The 18,723-nt window shown below is 48.6% G+C and overlaps 1 protein-coding gene across 3 annotated transcripts in view; it reads left to right on the forward strand.

Moving 5' to 3' along the window:
* Positions 1–5,138: 5,138 nt before the first annotated feature.
* The window catches only part of GALNT14 (polypeptide N-acetylgalactosaminyltransferase 14), a 229,851-nt gene continuing 216,266 nt past the window's right edge, over positions 5,139–18,723 (forward strand). For 2 of the 3 annotated variants that reach the window (XM_020877825.2, XM_020877829.2), the window contains exon 1: positions 5,148–5,906. In XM_020877825.2, coding sequence (XP_020733484.2) covers positions 5,778–5,906 — 129 coding nt within the window. In that variant the 5' untranslated portion in view covers positions 5,148–5,777. Of the gene's footprint in view, positions 5,907–18,723 lie in introns of all 3 variants that reach the window. The other variant, XM_070480760.1, reaches the window with a different exon arrangement.

Below are 18,723 nucleotides of genomic sequence, written 5' to 3' on the forward strand. Positions count from 1 at the left end.
AGCAGCAGCCTGGATCGTCTGCAGATCTGTTTAGTTTAGCCTACCTAATATTTATTTTGGAGGAAGGGTGGGAATTGAATTCGTTTACAATAGTTAAAACCCAAGATATATCCTGAAGTTGGACTTGTGTTTCTGTTGAGATGTTGGAAAATTCTGGTACTGCTTCATCTTCACAGGCAATGATCAATTAGGATTACTTTCTTGTGAGTCCTAAATGGACCCCACCACTTCCCACTGTGTTTCCAACAAGCTGAATGTCAATCCCATTGTTTTCATTGTGTTTATGCTGTCCCCGACCTCATCCCACTTCACTCATTCATGGCCCACAGAGGCATGTGGGTAGAGAAAGAGAGAGTTGGAGGAATAATTAGAGTCCAATGCCAGGAACCTCCTGTCCTTGGAAGAGACATCCGTGCCAGGATGTTTCCTGAGATGTGTGAGTTTCTAGGTGGATAAAGTGCCTTCGCTGGGTGGATAGGATCAGACATCCATTGACTGATATGGGTAGCACAATGATTTCCCATTTAAAGCCAGCTCAGTATATCCACATTGTCTCTCTTCTTTGAACAAATGTTTTGAATATCATTCACTCAGAATAGTGCCCCACAGGAACACTGAAGCTACCCCAAACTCAGCATATACACAAAAGAATTTGAACAGCAAAGACCCTTTTGTCACCTAAAATGATCAATCCTCTTTTAGCAACATCGGTGGAATCCTCCTGTCCATTAGAGTGGCCATCTAATTTATTGTCTAAAATAGGAATTTCTTAAAAGTGAAAGGGGGCACTATTAATAATTATTCCAGGAAAATACTTCCCTAAACAAACTGGGGCATGTGGTCATCTTGCTCAATGTGCAACACCCCCTAATGACTTGATTACAAAAAGCTGCCATTGGCTGCAGCAGGTTGTCTTGGGAGCCAGATTTGTCCCATTTCCACCCCTGGGGCATGCGTGGCTCCTCTCATTGTTGAAATTCCTGCCAGATTGGAGAGGCCTCCTGTTTCCATTTCTTCCAGGAATTGAACTCTCCTGCCTGCTTCCACCTTTCACTGATGCTCTAAACTTAAGATGGTATCACTGACTCAATGGACATGAGTTTGAGCAAACTTAGGGAGATAGGGAAGGACAGGGAAGCCTGATGTGCTGCAGTCCATGGGGTTGCAAAGAGTTCGACACAATTTAGCAACTAAACAACAAGACTGTCTTTGACTCTCAGAGATGATGCATGTGACCATCAGATATGGCTCTCTGAAATTTGGGTCCTGGGGAATGAATGAAATCTCTGGATCTCTCCATTTCTTTTCCTGCTCCTGTTCCCCTCTTTCAGAGACCCTGCTAGGTAATTCAGGTTAAAGAATTTCCCTCTACTTTTCTTTAAGCTAATTGGGTCATCCATTCATGCTGCTAGAACTTTACATTTTCCATGGGGGGAGGAGTGGTCCCTGGCTCAGGTCCCTGCAGGACACCAGCTCTGAAGATCACACCACTTTCACAACCAGCAAAGGCATATCATTGCAGCAATAGTGAGTTTTATACTTGGCATTTGGGTGAGGAACAAAGAAAGTTTGGGGGCATTTCAAATAATGAAAGAAAGGAGCAGGCTTTTGAAATGCAAAGATATAAATCCCTTTCCAGGAGGCAAATTATACAGTGGAACAGAAGGGGAAAAAAAGGGAAGGAGGGGTTGAGGGGAGTAGGGTGGTGAAAGGAGGTGTTTAATGGATAGAGAAAGATCCAGAAAGGTGAGGCTCAGATCCCTCAGATAAAGCCACCTATCTATTCAGCGAAGATAAGAGGAAAAGCCTGTTGGCTTTATTCTTTTGACAAAGATGCACCAGTGTGGTAGAGAGAGGAAGTAAGAGGGTTGGAAACAGCTCATTCTCATTTACCACACAGCCTAAACTATCCTATCACTCACTTTATAAAAAGGACTTGCAGGAGACTTGGGACATACAGTTTGACAGAATCTACAGTGGCAAGGAAAAAGAAGAGGAACACAGAAAAAGGGAGCTGTTGTATTATTTACAGGTAGAGAACTTGAACAAAGCAGGATGCAAAAACAGGCCCAAAGACTCGTGTTTATACGACTGTGGACTAAAGACAGACACCTCTGAATTCTTACTGCCGTACCTTTTGCTGCTGGAGACCTCAGTGCTGGGCCGGCGTGCCTGTGTGTCAGCTCATTGCTCTGCTCCAATCTGCCCTGCTCTCGGTTACATTTCCCTGCGGCCCAGAAGGGGTAAAGTTCTCACCAGGAAGCTGCTGGGCCTCTGGAGGTGCAGTCTCATTAGGCTGGGCACAGAGGGCATCTCGCTGGTGGTGGCAGGCCTAATAAGCATGCAGATGGAGGACAAACGCGCATACACACACTCTCACTGAAGTCACGCAGTGGGCAGAGAGGAGGGACAAGGGGAATCGGATCCAAAAGGAACAAAAGGCTGCAGCCTCTGCAGTGAGCTGAACGAGAGTGCCAGGAGGACAGCTAAAGGCAACCAGAAGCAAAGTGTGAAAACCCACAGCCAAAGGCGCTGGGGAGCATATGCCCTGGACTGCACAGCTTCCTCCTCTTCCCAGCTTACACTGGCTCCATATGCTGCTTCACATAGCGTTCCCGGGCCATAATGGGTTTTATTCCATAGTTTTTATACGAATACGGATGACTCACATCTGCTCCAATACCCAATTCAGTTTCTAATGTCTTTGGCTGCTAGGAGAGAACTTGCCAATTGACAGGAGTGGCAAAAAAAAAAAAAAAAAGTTTCAATTCAGGGATGAGGAAGGTTACTACCCCACAGGTGTGAGCTGGAAGCCCTTTGAGAGGGCAAGACCGTAGGGATGGGAAACAGACCCTGGGAAATGAGGAATTTTCTCCAGACTATCAAGACCTGAGGGTAGAATCATAAAGGGCAATAGGATAGTCTTAATTCAGAATGTACTTATTTTTCTTATTTTCCTGTCATGTTAAATCTTTTGCTAGGAGCTTTTCTTCCCCATATAGACTGTGATGAGAAAAAAGTCACTTGGATTAATCACCAATGATAGCTAATCCCCCACTGGGATCAACTGTGCTCTGCATTACTTAAGCTGGTTATTAAAGTTTTAAATATTCGGGGGAATCCCTGGATAGGCTGGGAGAGACTTAAAGGGCTGGGCCCTGCACGGAGACTCACCTGGCTTCCAAGTGTGTGAAGTCCCATCCGAAATCAATTTTAACCCTAGTGACAGTGACTGCCTTGATAACCCAAACTAATATGGCTTTTGGCTGGATCAGGTAATGTCACTTGGCAAAACTGGGTTCCCTTGACAGCTTTCATAGGCCCTGGGAATCTCCTCCACTTGAATGGAGGACAAAGTGAATGGAGGACAAAGTAGTAATCAAGAAGCAAGCACCTTGAAAGTTGATAACTGCGCTCCCAGGCATCACAGTCCCTGGATGGAGCTGCTATGGGAGACCCAGGGCCTCAGTTTCCCCAGATGCCAGACAGCACGAAGCACCTTACATCCTCAGCAGCAGGCGGTGTGTGCTGCTGCAACCATCTCTAAAGCTTGGCGGTGGTGTTGTGTAACTGTTTGCCATCTGTTACTCAGAAGCAGCACCACAAAGCGCTGAGCAATGGACTACGGAGCTACGGCTCCTGCCTGGAGCTGACAGCATCTCAGCAACTTGCCTGGGGGTCCCCTGCAGAGCCTGCCGCAGAACACTTTGCAGGCCCCAGACCGCAGGTCCCGGGCAAGACTGCTGGAAGGGATCCAGGAAGCTCATGATACTGCAGAGAGGGGTTCTCTTGCTGCTGCCCCCAGTCCTCCCAGACAGTGATCTACCTGGACCTCTGCCCAGCCAAAGCAGTGGCTGGGGAGCCTACCCCAACCTTTCAGAGTACAGAGTTCTAATAAGGCGAATGGTTCTGTGTCATGGTCTGAGAGCTTAGCTGAATGTTGAGATGGGCTGGCAAGTGTGCTCAGCTTTTCTGGGATTTTTTATTTTCTATCTTTGTTCCCACCCAAAACTTCTTATCTACAGCTGAGCCAAGAACACGCTGGGCCTAGGAGGAAAGACTGTCCTCTGACTAAAAGACAGTGTACCAAATACCGGGGCAGATGCCTCCATTTTTGACTCCACTTTTTGCTGGCATCTCTTCCTAAAGAGTGGATTCTGGAGCCCTGCTTTACACCTGCCCTCCCTCCTATGCTGGGCCCTGTAGGGAGAGGCCAAGAGGATGACGGCTACAGTAGCAGGTGCATCACCTTCACCTCACCAACAACTTGATGAGATAAGCATTCTTCCAAGTCAGGCTCCACACATAAGATGGCACTGTTCCCCAGGGAGAGCAAGGTGTCCTTCTCTGCCTCTTTCAGGGATCAGATGATCAAGTAACACCGGCACCTTGCACTTAGCTTTCACAACTATTCATTCACTTGTAAATCGTCCCCATTTTACAGATGAGGAATCTAAGCCTCCTGAGGTCTCCATGATTCACACAGCTATTGCGGCTGACTGGGGCCAGGAACTCCTCACCCAGTGTTATCACCATCATTCCAGCCTAGCTGAGGCACATGTGGGAATCTAGTTCAGACTGTGCTCTGTCTCTGGACCCAAGTAGTTTTAATCTTCAAGAGGAAGGAGAACGCACTTCCAAAAGGCATTTGGGGAAAGGGGCTTTTTAAAGATAGCCCTCTGCATCCACTACCCGCCTCCCTCCAAGTCACCTTGACCCAACTTTGGACCCCACCCCCACCCCCTTTCTGCAAACACAGAACCCTGATCCTCAGGGAGAGAAGACTCTTAAGGGAGATAATTGCACCTTAATTTTTAAAAGGATTTCTTTAAAGTTAAATTTAGACCAACTCAGCGTTCCATTAAGCAGAAAAAGTTGCCAGGCACCTGCAGGCGGGCAGAGAAACACCCTGGGGAGTTGGCTGAACCCGGCCTTGGCCCTGAAAGGCCAGGAGCATGACCCCCGGGTGAGGCAGCATGCCCGCCAGCGTCCTAAGGTCCCAGCGCCGGCTCCCCTAGGGTGGGTGCACAGAGAGCGGGACCAGGCTGCGAGCGCCACGTGCAGACCCCCGCGGCGAGCGGGAAAGTCCTCCCGGGCACCGCTCCTCCGGGCACCGGCTGGCCTTCGGGTCCCGGCGTGCAGCTGCGGGCGGCGAGTCTCGCGGACGCACCGTTCCCGCCCCGCCCCGCCCCATCCCAGGATGGCCCCCGAGCTGCGCGCGGGGCTCGGCGCGGGCGGCCCCAGAACAGCACGCGGCGGCGTCTCGGTGGGCGGGCGGCGGTAGCGCCCGCTCTCAGAGCCCAGCTCGCTCCCGCCCGGGTTCACCCTCGGAGTCGCTCTGTCTATCGGTCCTCCCTCCCCCTCTCTCCCTCCCTCCAGCTCTTCCCCATCGAGCTCCTCGCGGGGTGCCGGGCACAGCCTCGGATTCCTGCCTCCCCGCAGCTCGAGTCAGTTTCCTTCGCGGCGGCGGCGGCGGCGGCGCAGGGAGCATCTCGGCGGCCACCGCGCTTCTCCGGCTGGAGCGGTCGTCCAGCTTGGCGGCCCCTCGGCCCTCGCCTGCCGCGCCTCGGGGCACCGCGCGGTTCCCCCTTCTGCTCGTTGCTCTCCCGAGCGGGCGGGGCGCCTGGCAGGCTCCCGCCGGTCCCCTCCTGCTCCGGATCCCGGGGCTGGCGCTCGCAGGAGCAGGGCACTCTCCAGGACACCTGCCCCGCCGACCCTGACCGCCAGGGGGTGCCCCCGGGGCGCAGTGACGCCCAGAGGAGAAGGCAAGCGGGACCATGCGGCGCCTGAGTCGCCGCCTGGTGCTGCCGATCTTCGGGGTGCTCTGGATCACCGTGCTGCTGTTCTTCTGGGTAACCAAGAAGAAGTTGGAGGTGCCGACCGGACCCGAAGTGCAGACCCCCAAGGTACGGGGTTTGGCTGTGCGCCGGGAGTGGGGCAGTGGTTGGCAGAAGGGCGCGCAGTTCGCGCGCGGGGTTTGCGGGCTCCCGGGAAGCCAGGGCGGGGGTCTGGGTGCTGAGAGCAGGTAACCCGGCGCCGGATGCGGATACTGTGTGATATTTCTGGATTTTACAAAAGCTCAGGGGCATCCCCGGCCCCGCGCTGTGTGGAAGTGGGAGTGGGTGTGGGTGGCGGGCGCGCGCTGCCTTGCGGAGCGGGGCTCTTAACTTGGGTACAGCTCGCCTGGGTCCCGGGGCGGCGGGGGCGCAGCGGTCGAGCCGCCTGGGGGTTGGTGGTCCGTGGACGCTGCGAGACAGTAGCTGGTGGGGCGGGGGGGCTGGGGTCGGGTGGCAGGGCCGTCCGGCGCTTGGCGCCGGAGAGAAGTCTGGCGGCCGCGCTGACCTCCTTCCTTCCCGCAGCTACCAGGCCGGAGCAGGGGAGGCCGGAGGCCCAGGGGTGCTCCGCGCGCGCGTGTGCGGCGCGGGCGAGCGCCCTGCAGCCTCCCGGGCGGCTGCCGCCCCGGCCCACCCAGCCTGTCGCAACCCTTGCTTTATAATTGTCCTCGATCTCTTCAGCTGCATTGGAAGTTGAAGTGAATGTGCCCTGAACATCACTAAAGAGCCTGTAAAAACAAACGCCTTGGTATTGGTGGGGAGTTGGGAAAATGATAGTCTAAGTGGCTTTTCCAACTCCTGCCCAGGCGGTTCATCTGAGCGGAGCCACTGGGCTCTCCCTGCAGGCTCAGTCTTAGCTTTACTCAGAGCCCCGGTTCCTCGGTTTCTTCTTCCACAGACCTGGCCGTGGGACACAGAAGGGGGCCTCAGGGGGGGTTTTCTGACCAGCCAGGCAACATTTATGAACAGGGTCCAGAGAGGTCGTCCAGTAACTGTGAAAGAGCCCTTAGAGAACCTTATGGTCCCAAGCAGGAGACTGAAAATAATGAGGGGAGAGGGAGAAGGGGGCGTAAGTACAGTGCAGAGGACCAGCTAGGTGGCAGGTACGTGTGGATGCTTCCTAAATAGTTGTAGAAGTTGGGTGGGATTCTCCTTATTCCATAGATTAGGAAACTGCTTCAGTCTTGCCTTAGGATGCTACTGATTTGAACTCAGACCTCTGATGTTCAGGATCTTTCCACTATATCAAGTTGCCTCTGAGATTGACTTTTAACTGTCTTTGGGTACTTACACTCTGAAATCTTGCCAATGCTTGATTGAATTCCCCAAGCATTTATTGATGATCTGCTGTGTGCCAGGCAGTGTGCTAGCTGCTGTGGGTACAGAGATGCAGAACCTGTTCTCTGCGGGCAGGGGCTTTGCTCAGGAATGGACCAGGACCAAAAGTGTGCACTAGGTGTCATGGGGGCCTGGGCACTTAATGGAGGAGAAGGAGGAGGGCACAGCGAACTGAGTAGAGAAGCAAGAACAGTAGGTTTGGCACTAGGTAGGGAGGGCATTTCAGGTAGAGGTTAATTGCACCAAACAGGCCGAGAGGAATGACACAGCATGCTGGTTGAATTTGGCACAATCCGAGTGTCAAAGCACGTGGCTGATGGTGGGGATGAGGTTGGGGGGAATGTGTGTGAGTCCTGTTGGGTAGGACCTTGAGGGTTCCAGAGGGCCTTGAGGCTACACTAAGCAGGGGAGTGACAAGGTCAGATGGATGCCTTCCAACAGCCTTCATCACACTGGATCGATTTTCTCACTCACTTTGGACCCGCCCATAGATCTGGGGAGCTTTTCCTCTTATTCCCTGGGTGGTTCTGCTCTTTGTGATGCAGTTAATGATGCCTGTGGGGACAGGAACTCTCTCTGTTTTGCGTTGAACTTCATTACCTTAAACTTGCTTATTCCGGTTTACTCCTGGGAGCTGGGACCAGAGATCTGTTTCTTCCTTTGTGCACGTTGTCGTTCTTCCTTACCTGCTTCTTCTCACCCCGCCGTGTGTTGATCACACTTTTATCCAGTGCAGCCACTGGCCAGGCTCTGTGCTGGGTTTGGGCATTGCTATGAGGATCATACTCTGCCTCTGTTGTCTGGGGGTGGCTCTCACAACTTCCTGGTTGAGGCAGAATTGCAAACATGAGTAGTGGGATGGGGTGGGGGCAGTGGTCTAATGTCAGATATAGTGCTGTGCAGTCATGGAACGGGGGTCTCCTAGTTTTGACCACTTGCTCTTTGTCTTAACATCTCCCCCCGCACTCCCATTTTCTGTCTCCTTTATAACCGTGAATTCTTTAGACTTTAACAGTCTTGATACTTCTTATTGTTGGTCACCCTTTCTTGTCAGTCTGTTTCTTCTTTCACCTATATTACGCATTTGTGTGTCTACATATATATGTTGTGTATATTCATGGGTGTATTTTGTGTCTGGTGGATGAGCACCCCTCTGTATCCTGGTGCGTGTGTGTCTGAGGGGAGGGATGGAAAGACAAAGAGAGGTCCTTCTCAGCGCCACAACAACTGTTTCCATCAGTGATCTATCAGGAAATTTGCATGTCAGGTCCCAAGGAGTGCAGTAGGATTCCAAACCTGACTCCATGTCAGAACCACCTAAGAGAGCTTGTTTAATATACATGTTTTTATATTTACTGCAGAGATTATGATTCTGTGGGTTTTGGTAGAAGGTCCTAGAATCAGTTTTTTTTTTTTTTTTTTTTACAAGGGCCCCATGTGAATCTGAAGTAGCCTATTGATGGATGGTTTGGAAGCTAGATGAAGAATACCAAGTCTATGGGGTTTTTTTTGCGGTTCAGTGGGCCCCGTGTAAATATGGCCGAATAATTTCATTCTTCTTGAGTTTCTGGTGGTCCAAGCTTGTGTGAGCATGTGCATTCATGTGCAATAACAATAGCTAGCATTTGCATTGGGTTTTACAAATTCACAAACTCCATTTCACATGTATTAGCTCATTTAAGCTTCACAATGACCACGAACAATAAGGCAGATCATACTTTAATGCACATGAGATTGAGTAATGAGGTTAAACAATTGGCCTAAGATAGCAGGGCTGTTATTAAGTGGCAGTTTCAGCACAAGAATGGAATTGGATCATCCTGGCAACCACCCACACCCTGTGCTCCTTCTTTGCCACCAAGCCACCTGGATGCCTGGGTCTTTGCTAGGGGATGATGGGGTGAGGTCAGGGATGTTTACAGCTGCATGGTGCCCACCTACTTTCCAAGCACTTCATGACTCATCCCTAGGTGCTGGTCTTTGCAGACCTCCAGGGAGGTTGGTGCAATCTGTGGGGAAACCATCTAGAGGGAACCCTGCCTTACCTATGGAGGAGGACATCTGGGGCCGAGGAAGCGCTTCTGGCTGGCCAGAGTGAACCCTGCTGGGACGGGTCCAATGAGAGGCTGCAGCGTCATTGGGTGGTTGCAGGTGGTAATAGCACCGTTGGTCTAGGAATCCTTTGCCAAGGCAGAGACTGTTTCCTCAACAGTAAGAATTATCCAGGGACATTTGTCTATTGTAGGGCAAAAAATTTGGTTTTTGGGTGAGTTCAGTACCCCAGGTTTCTCAGATGATGCTTCTGCCCAGTCCTGGGGGGAACTCTTGCCTTGGATGTGTCTGAAGCTATGGGGACTCTGCCTAGGGCTCTTCCCAGTGTGGCAGAGGGCTCAGTTTATTTTCCAAAGCAAGAGCAGTGGGCTCCATTCCCTCCGAAATATTTAGAGAAGTTGAAATGGTGGAGGGATTGGACAGGAGAGGGCTACAGCTCGGGCTCCTTGGCTGGGGACTTCCCAGCTTGTCCATTCCATGCAGCTAGTTGCCATTGCTGGGGACTAGGCCCCGACTCTCTTCCTCAGTGTTAGCAAATATCTTCACTCACCTGGCAGTGGGATCTCCAAAGTGGGCCTGATAATAAAATAAAACCTATGCCCCGTCACAATCCAAGTGATATAGAGAAGCCAGGCTGCACTCTTGGTTTAAGAAAATAATTGGATTTTTTTCTTAGTTTCAAGAAGGGCTGGTTCTATTAATAGCTCAAATAAAGATTTCTATAAGTTTGACTTTTCAATGTTGATTTGATTTTTATGGAGATTCCCACCCCCAAATTCAGCAAAGCTCTAATTCCTAATTGAAAATCATGTAACAAGCTTGATGCTTTAATTTAAACAGGATTTTAGCAATAAGTACTGTACCACTAAAAAAAAAAAGACAGAAAAATGTTTCCATTTCTTCTCTCCTCTATCATTTGTTTGCCATTTGGAGAATTATACAATAACTGACAGAAATTTTTTTTTTTAAAACAGCAAATTTGTCTCTTATTTTCAAGAAACTAAATTTAGGCCAGGGGTTTACAGCTTAGTAAAAGAAGAATTTGAAGCCTGAGGGTACTTTTGGAGGAAGGTATTGGAAATGTAAAGGCTTTGAGTAAAGTGCCTCGGGCCCATGTAAATGTATTTGTGCTGTGCTAGAAATACTGCAAACACTGTCAGAAAGGAACTTGTTTTCTGTAGTATTTGCATACTGCACACGCCTTATGTATATGGCACTGTTATTGTATTCCCCATTTATTACATAATTTCTTCCACTAAAAAAAAAATTCATCAATTTTAGAGAGAGGGCCTAATAATCTGCTGAAGCTCTGTGGGCATATTTTAGATTCTGTTCAGGGAATTTCAACTCTGGCACGACCAGAAACAGCCCATTTTCAGATGAACCTTCATCCTTCCTGAACATTCGTGCCTGTGTGTGCTGTTGCCCACACTAGGCACTGTGCTGATTTCCCATCTAAGGCAATTCCTGGAGAAGGTGGTGGGGGTGATGTTGCCTTCATGGTCCAGATGTGGGTACCGTGAGAAGCTGGGAAATATGAAACTAGCAGGTTAGAACTCCAGGTATTCAAGAAATAGCATGCCTTGCTTTCTAGATATTAACAAGCTTAAAACAAAACAAAAAAACCAAACCACCGCCCTCCCCTCCCCACCAAAAAACCAAACCCTGAGCTCCCCTGTACTTCTCTCTTGCCTTGATCAGCCCTATCATGCTCGTGGGAATTTCTCTTCCCTGGGTCATTTTTGGCCTGCCTGGGGTTATACCCTTGTCCCAGCTGGTATTCTCCCCCAGACTGTATCCCAGGGACCCACAGATCTATTTTAAGGGAATCTCTTTGAGTCAGTTGGGGGAACGCTCTCTTTCTCTCTGTCCCTAAACCCTTGTTCTCCTAAGTTGCCTGGTGCTTTTGGAAATAAAGACCAGGAATCCCCATCTCAAGATTTCCCAGAGGCCCAGAATGATACTTGCTGCAATCAGAGAAGACACAGGGACAGAACCAGAAAGGAAGGAGAAATTAATGTCCCTGTCACAAGCTTCCCTGGCCTGTCTAGAGACTACCCTTTTCCAAGGTTGCTCATCTGTTTGTATCATTTAAAAGTGCTAATCTCCACTCATAAGAGGTCATTTATTAGCTCAACAGGGACAGAATGAGGTTACCCTTGGCTGATGCCTAAGGCCCAAGATCTTTACAGGGCCAGGTTCACATGCCATCTCGTCTGCTTCCTCTGCCTGCATCCTTTCCCACACCTCTCCCATCCCAAATTTCCAAAATAGTCTTATGCATTATTGGGCACCCAGGAACAAATTTTGAAGTTGAAGAAATGTGTTTCTGTGCCTGTTTAGTTTCTAACGTTTACAGTTATGTCGTTCTTCCAGAGCATTTCGAAGTCCCTGATGTGTTTTTCAGAAAAAGAATCTGAATTAGAAAGCTCCCCTCTCTGGGGGCATCTGTGAACCCCGCTATGACTTTTGCACATTCCACTTGAGATCAGTGTTATAGACCCACCATCTGTTTGGGGAAGTGAGTCTCTACAGCTGGCTGCTGCCTCTTCCCACTTGCCTGCAGTGACGCGGAGCTGGGTAGTTGGCCTCCCTCCTTTTCTGGACCTCAGAGACTCAAACTGTGCACCAGGGTCGAGAAATGGAGACCCCAGCTCTCTTGTGGCAGCTCCCATCATGTCGTAATCAAGTGTGGATTTGCCTTCTGGTTTTTCTAATACACCTGGCAGCCCGGGTGTTTCTTTCTGCCATTGGTGGTGCCAGGGATCACTCAGATAGTCTTTTCTGGGCTCAGTCTCCTCATCTGTGAAATGGGAGCAGCTTGCTACAGCCCTACCTATCCATCTCCCACTTGCCTTGCCAGCAGTTTGAGTTATTTTGCATTACTTGTGAATAACTCTGAAGTGAAACTTCATGGCTTTAAATAATTATACCACGGATACTCTGAGTCTATTACTTATCTTATAATTATTTTACCAGAAACGCTAGGTTAACCAAACACTAAATCAGTTTCTGAGTCCTGAGATGTTGAGCTGATTAAGAAAGAACCCCTTTGGGACAGTGAAAAACATGCGCATGCACACACATGTGTACACTGACACCCTGGGGAATTCTGCAGAAGCTCCTGAAATTTGCTGGCTCTGGCATTTTGGTATTTGAGGATAAATGGCCTGAGATGACCTTTTGGGGCAGCAGCCATTGCATTCGGTAGCAGCTTCCGCCATCACAGGACCTAGTGGACACTAGGAAGCTGATGGCAAGAGGAAGGGAGATATGTCTACAGTGAGAGGAATGTGTATGGCTCCCAGGGAGTCCTCTTTCCTCCTGCTTTCCTTTCCATCACTTCCCTCCTCCCTTTATCACATTCTTCCTCCTTCTCTTACTTACATTTTCTGGGAAGCAAGAGGGCCCTAGAGCAGAGAGGCACACGGCACTTGGTCAGGAGTCCTGGAAAGAAGTCTGCAGGCCTGGGAGCTTAGTACCTCCCTGCAGGCTCCGACCAAGGTCAGGAGCAGCTCGCCAGCTGCTGGTCTGGACGCAAAGGCAGTTCTTTCCGAAGGAGGGACGTGGCTGCTCTGGCCACCCCGAGCCATTCTGCTCAGACGCTGTTTATCAGCACAAGCCCTCTTGGCTGGAATTAAGGGGCCAGCGGACCACTGCCTCTGGACAATGCCAATTTCAAGTACAGAGTCTCTTCTGCCTACCATTTCCCAGAGACAAGATCAGGCACTTAAAAAAATAATTAAATTCTCCTCATATCACTTGTCTTCTTAACTGTGAGCACTACAGAGATCTTTCAAGGAAATGCAGGGGCAAGCGGCTCAGGCACTTGTTCCTGCCACTGGATCTGAGTGCCCAGCCGGAGAGCCACCACCCAGCTGCCTCTTTCTAATGATCACATTGTTTGAACCCAATCTGCATCTCATTCACGGCCTGGAGAGCACGAGGAACATCTCCAGGGTGGGTAGGACCGCCTCATCTTGACGCGCTCTTTCCCAAGAGGCAATCAGTTCCTTTCCTCAGTCCTCACTAAGGTTTGGAAATTAGGATTTTTTTCCTCTAATGGCCCAGGCTGAGGATTTATGTAGCTCCTGTTGTTCCTCTGAGAGCACTCTAATCGTTAATTTCCCCCCCAGCCACAGAGAGACTGAGCCGATCAATATTTATGCTCCCATCACTTGCAGCTGCAATGTGTAGGCATAGTGGAGGCCAAACTCCTTGATGGTCATTGAGAAATTAGCTGGCACTTGTGTTTCAGGCTCATTGTTTCTCTCTGGGAGATCAGATCACGTGGTCCATGGATTAATTAAGCCACCCAGATAATTGGCTGTTAATAGACGGGCAGTTGATAGCTGCTAGCTGAGGGCTGAATTGACAGGTCCTGATTGTGGTGGGCTGGTGGTCTTCACCTGCAGAGGGACTGCTCAAAGACCTGAATGATTAAAGGTGAATCAGAAACTGGAGGATAAGAGAGCTTCCTCCCTGCGTGTGATGCTACAGAGTTTACAGAGCATTTTTATTCACAAATGCCTCCTTTGATTCTTCCTGCAACCGCGTGTGGTGGGTGTTATTGCTACCCTCACTCTCTGAAGTAGGATGAAAACTGAGGTTGCCACAGGGAGGAGACAGGCAAGCTCGCCCAACCGTTACGTGGCCTTGAACTCACTCTTCTGACTGTAAAGCCTGTGCTGTTTCTATCATGGCTATGCTCAATGTCTGGCTAGCTTCCTTTTCCAGGGGAAGTGGCAGTTCTTTTATATGTGTATGTGCTTTGTGTATATTTTCATCTGGACAAAGAGCTCATGCTCTTGCTGAAAAATGATCTCGATACCTCTGATAAAACACCAGCAATGCTTTTCTGCACATAAAGGGGAATGGTGGGTCAGGTTAAGGGAACTGTACAACCTGTCTCTGAAGGGCCAGCAGGACTTGGTGTTTTCTCCCAGGACAGACCATGTTTAACTCAGTCTCAGACCCAGAAGAAACATGCTACAGGTGAGTTGGGGAAGATACTGGGCTGGACTGGCAGGCTCGCGGTCCTGGGAGAAGTGGAGAGAGGCTTTCGTGGCCCTTCAGTCCTATTGTCAGCACTGGCTCTGTCTTTGTATCAGTGACCACCCCCCCCCCCCCAAACCCCCACCCAGGACTGGCAAGGTTTGACAGCAGGAAATGACGCTCTGCTGTCCTTTAAGAGGCTGCTCAACTCAGAAGTCAATGGGATCCTGCAATTAAGACGGAAATTGTTGATCTGTATCCGTTTCGTGATGAATGTGGTTCTTAAACAATCAGAAGCAATTCCCCTCGAAGAGGAAAAATGTCATTTGGAAGAACCTAGGACGTACATCCTATTTGAAATGTGAGGCAGGTAAATGGGGGAGTGACTCCAGGGAAGTGACTTTGGAAGGTACCCAGCATCACCTGAGAGAGCCTTGCGGCTCAAAGATAGAGAGCTCCCTGCCTGCGTCCTGCTCTTCAGCCTTGAAGGGCCAGGGCTCAGCCATTTGGTGGTTGCTTTGGGGGCTGGGTGTGGGTAACAGAGCTGCTTCCCATGTATGTGTTTAAAGTTATGACAGCATAAAATCAGGAAGTTGCTGATATCTTCCTGGTATTTTTGTCTGCAATTCTGGTAAGCTACTAGAGAGCTCATGGTAATGCTTTTGTGATGTGGCCTGAATGTCACAGTCTGTATTGCGGGATCCTGGGCAGAAACATGACTTTTCCACTCTGCATTTCTGCAGAGCATGGCAACATTAACGGGGACAATATTTTTTAAGGATATGCTTGGAGTAAGAATGAAAGGAAATATAAACCTAGAGAACTCTGATATTTTCTCCTCTCAGAAGTCCTGATGGTTTTCTAATCATTTGTTTAATTCTGGATCAGATAAACTCTCTGTAATTCTCCCTGCCTCTTTTAACACTGAGATTATGGCTTTTGCTTCAGGTTTTAGCTTTTCTGCTAAAACTGAGTGTGTATTTTGGGGGCAGTGTCTTCTAAAGCTGAACATATGTGTAATATGTTAATATTCCTATGACCCTGCAATGTCACTCCTAGTCATAAACCCCAAAGAAATGCGTTTGTATTTCAATGAATGCCTTGCATTCCAATTAAAGTCAGCACTTTTTTCTGTAAAGGGTCAGATACAGTAAGTCCCCTATATACAAACAAGTTCCATTCTGAGAGCACATTCGTAAGTCCAGTTTGATCTCTAAGTACAACAAAGTTGGCCTAGATACCCAACTAACATAATCGGCTATTTAGTGTTGTACTATAATAGGTTTATAATAGTTTTCACACAAATAATACATAAAATACAAAAAATAACATATTTTTAATTTGGAGAAGGAAATGGCAACCCACTCCACTATTCTTGCCTGGATAATCCCATGGACAGAGGAGCCTGGCAGGGGTTCTCTGGGGTCACAGGAGTCGGATACAACTTAGCGACCAAAGAGACAGAGAATCTTACAGTACAGTACCTTGAAAAGCACAGTATACAACAACTGGCATACAGGGGCTGGCATCGAGTGAACAGGCAAGAAGATTTACTGGCTGGAGGAGGAGAGGAGGTGGGAGAAGGCAGAGCTGAAGGACTGTCAGCAATAGGAGACGAGGGCAAGCTGCCGTTTCACTCATGCCTGACATTGATGGAATGCACGTTTGCATCTTTGAAAGTTTGCAATTTGAAGGTTCATATGTTGGGGATGTACTCAGAATCTTTTTTTTTTTTTAAGATCATGTGGTTCCTGTTGTAACTATTTGACTCTGATATTGTGGAGTGAAAGACATTATGTAAACGAAATGAGCGTGGCTGTATTCCAGTAAAACTTTATTTATGGGCCCTGAAATTTGAGTTTCATGTAGTTTTCCCATCTCATGAAATACATCTCTTTTGGCGTGATTGTCAAAGATTTACAAATGTAAAAGCCTTTCTTAGTTTGCAGGGTGTCCTAAGACAGGTGGCAGGCCAGATTTGGCCTTCAGGCTGTGGAAAGAAAGTGAAAGTGCTCAGTCGTGTCCGACTCTTTGCGACCCTATGGACTGTACAGTCCATGGATTTTCCAGGCCAGAATACTGGAGTGGGTGGCCTTTCCCTTCTCCAGGGGATCTTCCCAACCCAGGGATTGAACCCAGGTCACCCGCATTGCAGAAGGATTCTTTACCAGCTGAGCCACCAGGAAAGCCCAAGAATACTGGAGTGGGTAGCCTCTCCTTCCCCAGTGGATCTTCCCGACTGAGGAATTGGCTGTGGAATTCTATTTAAAGTACAAGAACAGGCAAAACTAACCTGCGGTGTTTGAAGTCAGCTTCATGGTGACCCTTGCTTGGCCTCAGTGACCAGAAGGGAAACTGTGGGGCAGGGGAGCGGGGAGGGCGCATTTGGGGAATTGGTACCCTGTTAGTTTCTTGATCTGGGTGCTTGTAACTTGAGTATGTTCGCTTTGTGGAAATTCACTGAATGCTTGCTCTTTTCTGTTTGCATATGCCACCTCAATAAGGCCTTCGAAAAGAAAAGAATGAACTGAGTGGGTGGCTTCTGACTCCGGGTATTAGCACCTCCTTTGAGGTCAGAGTGCAGAAGTTTTCACTCTTCTTGTAGCCACTGGCTTCTGTTTCTGAACGGAGAAATGTCTCGATAGATCTTCCCAATTTCCCAATTCCTACCTCCTTTTACATACAGGGAGATGTTTCACAGCTAGTGTGGTACAGGTACCAGCCACCCAAAATACCATACCTGGAAGAGTTAACCTTTTAGTTGCTGAATCATAGGAAGATGGATAAGGGAGGGGAATTCTAACGGATACCCAGGCAATGGGAACTGCCAGTAGGAATTCGGCTGTTAGAGCAGCTCCATAGTGAATCTGGGCTGAAATCTATCTTTTTATGGCTAAGATGTGGAGGCTTATTACATTTGTTGTTGGTTAGTTGCTTTGTCCTGTCCGACTCTTTGCAATCCCATGGACAGCCTAGCAGCCTGCTAGGCTTCTCTGTCCATGTGATTTCCCAGGCAAGAATACTGGAATGGTCAGGATCTTCCTGACCCAGGGATAGAACCTGTGTCTCCTACATTGGGAGGTGGATGCTATACCACTGAACCACCGGGGAAGCCCTACTTACAGTGAATGGAATTATATGGCATAAGCTAGTGGCTTGTAGAAAACCAGCTTTCCTTGCCACCCCCCATCCAGCAAAAAAGCAGAGAACCTGGGCTCCTGTGAGTGCCAGGTGCTTCCTGTGTCAGACATCTGTTCTCCTAACAGCTCTATACATTAGGCAGTGGTAGCTTTGTTCTTCAGGTGAGCAACGTCAAGGCTTAGGGAAGTTAAGTGACTTTCCCAAGGTCATGCCACTTACCAGTGGAGGAAGTGGATTCCAACCCAGATCTGTCTGGCTCCAGAACCCACCTCTTCCCACTTCACCATGTTCACCCTGGCTTCTTTCTCTCCCCTCACAGTTGTACCGAATCTGGTCTCCTAAAAGAGATGCTGAGTATATTTTTCCCTTAGCAACCTGTCATTATAGCTGGCCTTTGTTCTGCTTCCTAGAATTACACACATCTTGTTGAGACCAGAAGCTGTTGAATGAAATAGTTTATATCAGAAGCTATCTCTTCCAGGACAAGTCATTTTAAAACAATAGGCAAGGAGAAACTTTACAACACTTTCAAAGAGAAATATACCGTGCTTTCAGCTTCGTTTGCTATCCCTTGTGAACATGTCCAACCTACAGAGGACTGGAGATGTTTCTGTTCCCAGGGTTAAACTTTAAAAAAGGATGTCTTCAAGCTGTCACATTCTCGAGAGTGTGAAGGAGCTTTCGGTATGCCTCCAGACTGATTAAAGAGGGGATGGCATGGACTTAATCAACAGATGCTGAAAATGCAAAGCCTGTCGTGAATGGAAAACAACCCCTCCCCCACAGCACCCCTTGGAGAGGAATAGTCCAGTATCCAGCATAATAGCACCAATTATTTGGTTGTTTGTACTGAGGAGTTGAAAGCTATCATGTGCCGGGAAAATACTCAGCATGGAGCAGTAATTATGGATCAGCTGATAATAAAGGATGCTCTGGATTGACTACTAATTAGATTATTAGCACCAAAAACAAATACCTGCTATTAACCATGAATAAGCCACACTTATGATATTTCCTACTTTTAAATATATATTCCTTTTTATAACGTGCAATTTCCTTTCTTCCCTTTCTGTGCCAAGACTTCCCATTTTCCCCAGTCATATTAAGCATCGTTGTCTGTTCAGCTGTAACCAAGTGGTTTTCTTGTTTCCTTCCAGGCTCAAAAGGGCCTGAGAATTGATGAATTGAGTGTCACATATCAGACCCTATGTGAGACGTGCTAGGTGTTTTCAGGGGAGAAGTCGGGGTTATTCCAGAGCAGGATCCAGGTCTTTCCCAATGGGCACAAAGTCTTTATAAGGGGTAAGGGGATGTATGGGCTTCCCTTGTGGCTCAGATGGTAAAGAATCTGCCTGCAATGTGG

This window comes from Odocoileus virginianus, chromosome 2, assembly GCF_023699985.2.
Source record: "Odocoileus virginianus isolate 20LAN1187 ecotype Illinois chromosome 2, Ovbor_1.2, whole genome shotgun sequence".
In the NCBI taxonomy this organism is placed as follows: Eukaryota; Metazoa; Chordata; class Mammalia; order Artiodactyla; family Cervidae; genus Odocoileus; species Odocoileus virginianus.